Genomic DNA, 5,948 nt, shown 5'->3' on the forward strand with positions numbered 1-5,948 from the left:
TGGGAGTTTAGCTTCTGTTCTCTGCCTTCCAGACCTTTGCCTAACTACCGTGTAGAGGGTTTGTGCAAACCCTGTGTTAGACCAGGCAGCCACCTTCAGCTGTGTCTCTGCCCTGCAGTTTCAGCCTGGTGGTGAAAAACAGCTGCTCCAGCTGTGAGATCCACAGCACAGAGACCAGCCAGGCCTGGAGGACTCGCTAACGGGGGGATTTGTTGCAAGGTCCGTTGGAGAAGAGCACGGCAGCAGAGATAAGGGAAAGGCTGTGATTACAGTCGACAGCAATAATTAGTCCTCAGGGGCTGAACAAGAGCCCAGGTGTGCCCAGGTGGCCAAGAAGGCCAGTGGCACCTGGCTTGTACCAGGCAGCAGGACCAGGGCAGTGACCTGCGCTGGGCACTGCTGAGGCCTCTTGAATCCTGGAGTCAGTTCTGAGATTCTCACAACAAGAAAGACACTGAGGGGCTGGAGCGTGTCCAGAGAAGGGAACGGAGCTGGGGAAGGGTCTGGAGCAGCAGGAGCAGCTGAGGGAGCGGGGGGGGCTCAGCCTGGAGAAAAGGAGGGCTGTGTGGGGGGGTGCTGCTGAGCTTCTCACCACCCTCCTGCACCCGCTCCCCTCTCAGCTCAGCAAGGCCTGCGCTGGCTCCACACACACACAGGTGGTTCAGGAGCTCCCAGGCACTGTTCCTGCCTTAGAAATACTGGCACAAGTCACAGGGGAATGGGGTTATGTCTGCAATCTACACTCACCCCCCATCCCTTGGCAGGACTGCCTAGGCTGGAGTCTGAGGTGAGCAGCTGGATTGCTGATGAAATCCTGTACCTTTATGTAATACTTCAACATCAGTTCCCATTTCTGGCTTCTCCTGAGAGTTCTTGGCAGCAGACAGTGAGGAGACAGTGAGGCAGCAGGAAGATGGTGCATATTTACACTAAATGGCCAGAAAAAAAAGCAAGAATTGGAGCTCTTCTGGGATCTGGTTTACTCCCTAAAGAAGCAGTGGCTCAACCAAAAGGTCTCTCTCAGTCTTTTCAACCATACTAACAACAGTGGGCCATTAGCAGCAGGTCCCAAGACCAGCACACAGCCACAGGGGCTGAAAGGTGCTCAGTGAAGAGCAGCAGAGTCACCTGTGCCCCAGGACTTCTCCAGCACTGCTGCCTGTAAGCACTGGCACTGCCTCCTGCTTTGCCCGGGCTCTTTGGGGTCAGGCTGGTCTGTGCTTCCCTCTCCTGGGAAACACATTGCTCCCAGTGTCAGCCCCCCGCCCCTTTCAGTGCACTCCGTGCTCCCCAGTTTGGAGGGGGGTCTCTCTGTAAGGAGCAGCCATGTGAGCTGCTGTGTGCAGCAGCAACAGAGTGTACCCGGGCTCTCCCGAACGCTGATGCGACCACTACGCGCAAAATACGTGCAGCAGCTTCACAGAATCCCAGAATGGGTGAGGTTGGAAGGGACCACAGTGGGTCATGCGGCCCAACCTCCCCCAGGCAGGGTCATCCCCGAGCACACGGCACAGGATTGTGTCCAGACAGCTCTTGAATATCTCCAGTGAGGGAGACTTTGAATGGAGACAATTTCCCTTTGTCCAGCATCAACTGAGCTCCTTCTTCTACCTCTGTGACAAAGTCAGGTGTCTCCAGACTCCCATTCCGGTAAGTGACGGTCCCTGATGGTCCCTGCGGGGCTGCACACGACAGACAGACCCTCGCTGCTGGCTGGTGGCACATCCCGGGATCACGTCGGGGGGGATCAGAGTCCCAGACTGGTTTGGGTGGAAAGGGACCCTTCCATGGGCAGGGACACCTTCCACTGGACCAGCTCACTGCCAGCCCCGTGGACACTCCCAGGGATGGAGGAGCCGGGTGGGACCACCCGGGGCGGGGGGGCAGGGCCGTGACGCCAGCGTAGCCCGTGGCGTGACGTCACAAGCCGTGCGCTGAGCGAGGGGCGGGGCCATGGCTGTGACGTCACTGCGCCTGTGACCTGACGTCATCGGCTCGCCCCGCCCGTCGGCCATGGCGGCGCCCTGCGCGGAGATGGAGCCGGCGGCGCCTCCTCCTTCCCCTCCTCCCGCTCCCGCTCCCGCCGCCGCGCCGGGCTCGGCCGGGCTCGTGTGCGCGCAGGGCCGCAACCTGCGGGCGGTTCTGTGCCAGCGCTGCGGCTCCCGGGTGCTGCTGCCCGGCGCCGCCACCTTCGCCCGCCGTGAGGTACCGGGGGGTGCTGAGGGGAGCGGGGGGGCGGGCGGTGCCGGGCGGGCGGTGACGGCCCCGTGGTGTCTCCGCAGCTCCTCCTGCCCGCCATGAGGAAGAAGGCGGCGGCGGCGGCGGCGGGAGGCGGCGGGGACGTGCTGCGGGAGCACTGGCTGGTGCGCGACATGTTCTCCTTCGAGAACGTGGGGTTCACCCGCGACGTGGGCAACGTGAAGTTCCTGGTGTGCGCCGACTGCGAGGCGGGGCCCATCGGCTGGCACTGCCTGGACGACAAGGACAGCTTCTACGTGGCTCTGGAACGCGTGGCCCACGAGTGACCGCGGCCCCGGGCCCCGGGCTGGCAGCTGGGCTCGGCCGCCAGGAGCCCCGACAGCCCTGAGAGCCACAGCCCGGGCTGGGGCCCAGGGCACTGCCCGCGGCTGGGCTGGGCAGCCCAGTGTCTGACTGACCACAGCCCGGCTGGGCAGCCCAGTGTCTGACTGACCACAGCCCGGCTGGGCAGCCCAGTGTCTGACTGACCACAGCCTGCCTGCCCTGTGGTGTGACTGACCCACAGCCTGACTGGTCGCCTCACGTGCCAGGTCCACAGGCTGAGCAGCACCAGGAAGCGCAGCCCTGGCACAGCCAACTCCTCTCCCACACAGGAAGGCTGGTGGTGGTGGGAGGGTCCCCTGTGACCTGCAGGGACATCTCACCATGACAGTTTTGCCAAATAACCCGATCTGCCACTGTCTGCTCTGTCGCTTCCCTCGTGGCTGCTGTTGCTCCAAGGTGCTGGGATGCCTCTCAGGCTGCTGGCTCTGTGACACCGTGTGAATGTGGGCACTGGGAAGGGGCGAGGGGAGGACACGACTGCTGCACTGAGTTGTCGTGGCAGCTAAAATTGTCTGACCTACAGCCAGAGCAGTTGCGGGGTTTAAGGCTGAATCTTCTGCTGATTTTCAGAAGGAATGTTCCCTGCCCCAAGGCCTAACATTTGCATTCTCCAGAATCTCATCCCACCTGACAGCTGTACGCTGTGGGAGTGTGTGGCGCCTGAAGTGAGTGTAAGGCATTCCAGCTAACGTGTGCAGTTCCATTAACCGAGTACCTGGAAACCAAACACAGTACAGGTAAAGCAGCTGAGAGAGCAGCAAATAAAGAAAATGTGCCAGATCATAGTGTTTTCAGGCAGCAAGAGTGAAGAGATTCTAGCCTGAAAAGGATCTGAATCATTGGACAGGCAGTGTGCAGTGACTGTATGTGCCAGTGCTGAAGCATGTCAGAGTAGCCACTTGTGTATGTTTTAAAGAAGTCAGGAAAGAGTTTCTCTTCTGTAAAAGCACCTGAGGAGAGCAATCTGGTATGTTGTGACCAGTTTTAGTCTCTGCCTTTTAAAAGCTGGGCACAAAGCTGACTGAAAATGGAAGGAGGCTGCAGCAGCTGTTCCCTGCATTTATCGTGGCCCAGTTCGTTCTCCATTGCAGACTCCAGGCTGAGTGACAGAGCAGCTCTCCGGGGATGCTCTGGGGTCCTGGTGCTGTGCCTCTGCTCATGAACACGTGGGTACTGACCCAGCTGTGAAGGCGCAGCTGTCACCGTGCTGGGATGATGGAGTTGTTTGGGCCACCAAACTCCAGGTGGGTTTTACCTGCAGATTGAGGACATTTCTGCCTCAAGGCTGTGCGAGGGACCTTTCCCTCTCTCCTCTAATGAAGCAGTTTTGTTGGCAGGAGTCTCTAAGGCAGGCACAGCCTTGGGCAAGGCTCTCAGAAAGGCCTCCTGACAGCGGGAGAGGGAGAAACAAGCCTCTTCTCCCTGCAGGATTTGAGCACCTGCACTTTTAAGATTTGGAGACTCTGCCTTAATGTAGAACAACCAAGGTGCTGGCTGTGCTGGGGCTGCTCCATCAGGAACCTCTGCTGTGGGCAGTCAGGATTTTTCAGAGGAGGGAGAGGAGCAGAACTATAGTCTGGGGGCTGAGGCTCTTGCTGGAGCAGGAGGTGAATCCTGTGCTGTGCCCTTGTTAAATGTGTCAGATGCACATTTGACATGAAGACTGCTGCTTCCCTCCTGCCCTTCCTGTCTCTTAGTCCTCAGCCCAGTGACTCAACAGGTTCATCAAGGGGATGTACCTCAAAAGGCAGGAGAGCTTCACTTGGGTTCTGCACAGGCACAGCAAAATGGTGGGATCATGTCACTAATTTCACACTTTCACTTGGATTGTTGTCTGTTGGGGAACATGTTTTGACCTGTAATGCCCCAGTTATAGTCTGTGTTACTTAAATATAACATGTGCTGCACAAGCTTCATTTCAAAGGCACCACTGTGCAGAACAGGTTGTGGAAATCAGCTTGGCTAACACTGAGTAAATGACCTTCAAAAAATAGTACATGTATGCTGATACTGGGGAGCAGTGGGTGGCACTGGGACGAAGCTGGGGGGTGGTGGCAGCTTTCCCAGTTAGTAGAACACTTCTGGATGGGTGGGAGACCTCAGGTCAAAGGCCTTCACATCAGAATGGCAGTGATTTGAATCCACCTCGGTGCAGCACTGCTCAGTGATGAGTGCTGGGAGCTCCTGCTGCCCTTTGGTGGGAGAGGGGAGGTGAGTCCTCCATGGAATCCAGGTGTGCTTCCTGCTGACTCCTAAATATAGAACAGGAGCGCACAGACTGTGGAAGTGCTAAGAAGAAATGAACAGTCTGATGGGAATTCTTGAGACGAAGCTTTTGTGCCATGAGATCTTGGGATCTTTTCAGCCTCCTGTGCTGTTAGTGGAGCTTTGGGGGATGAATGTCCTGGTCAGCAGACATGGGGGAAGAGCTGCTGCTCCTTCACTGGACACACCACCAGGCTGGGGAGCTGCTGAAGTGCTGTGCCATTCCTGTGTCAGCGAGAGCTAATAAAAATTCAGACAGACTTAAAAATAAACATAAGTTTTTCACTGCTTTTTATCCAGCATGTTGAAACACTGTTTTCCCGTTACCTGCAGTAACTCCTAGGAAAAAAAGGATAGACAACCCTCAGGCACAGGAAGCACTTACATAAAGACCTGGAAAGGCTCATCTCTTGCAGCCCATTTTTCTTTATCAACACCAAGACAGAGCAGAAACCCTTATTTCCACGTGCAAGTCACTTTAAATTAATTTGAAAATGGGTTCTTCTATTTAATGGCTGCATAGACTTGACTCCTAAGACCACTCTGTGTTGAGCTGTAGCAGTGCAACGACAGGGAACAGTAATAAACCTGTGCCCCTTGGGGAGGGGGAACAAATAATAACAATTTTGTCTAATTGCTTCCCAGTGTGGATTTAAGGCATGCCTGTTTGTATGGGTCAGGTGTTTATATCGCATAAATGTGTTTAGTATGGCTAAAAGCAGACCTTGCTCTGCTCTGGCTCTGGTATTGAGATGGGTTCACAGCCCCAGAGCCGTGGTCTGGGCTTGGCTGACAGTGGCACCCTGTGTAGCTTCACCCCTCTGCTCCCATTCCCACCCAAGCCCCTTCCTCGAGCAGCTGCTGAACCCTTTGCGTGTTCAGTTTGATAACATAGGCCAAAGCTTCTTTTCTTGGGCTGGTGGGCTGACCCATGGGAGTTTGAGCTTTGCAGCCTGTGAGATAATCCAGAGGCAATGGTAGGATGAAGGTTCTTCCCCCTTTCAGTAGCCAGAGGCTGTGAGATCATCTGAGGAGACCTGCCACAAGTCATGCCTTGCACAGACTCTCAGTCACACTCTTCCCTAAATTAAGTGCATTTC

The 5,948-nt window shown here is 56.2% G+C and overlaps 1 protein-coding gene across 1 annotated transcript; it reads left to right on the forward strand.

Moving 5' to 3' along the window:
- The first annotated feature begins 2,013 nt into the window (after window positions 1–2,013).
- RABIF (RAB interacting factor) lies at window positions 2,014–5,466 on the forward strand. The gene is made up of 2 exons (XM_027728874.2): window positions 2,014–2,205; window positions 2,283–5,466. The coding sequence occupies exons 1-2, from the start codon at window positions 2,014–2,016 to the stop codon at window positions 2,523–2,525; spliced, it is 435 nt and encodes a 144-aa protein (XP_027584675.1). The 3' UTR covers window positions 2,526–5,466.
- Window positions 5,467–5,948: the final 482 nt, after the last annotated feature.

The sequence above is a fragment of the Pipra filicauda genome, unplaced genomic scaffold (genome assembly GCF_003945595.2).
Source record: "Pipra filicauda isolate LSUMZ 115617 unplaced genomic scaffold, ASM394559v2 scaffold172_size1731463_pilon, whole genome shotgun sequence".
NCBI lineage: Eukaryota > Metazoa > Chordata > Aves > Passeriformes > Pipridae > Pipra > Pipra filicauda.

Excerpts from the sequence above, each read along its gene's own strand:
- RABIF (XM_027728874.2), top strand. The coding sequence starts at position 2,014 with ATGGCGGCGCCCTGCGCGGAGATGGAGCCGGCGGCGCCTCCTCCTTCC. Across the intron at positions 2,206-2,282 it reads CCACCTTCGCCCGCCGTGAG|CTCCTCCTGCCCGCCATGAG; the intron begins GTACCGGGGGGT and ends GTGTCTCCGCAG.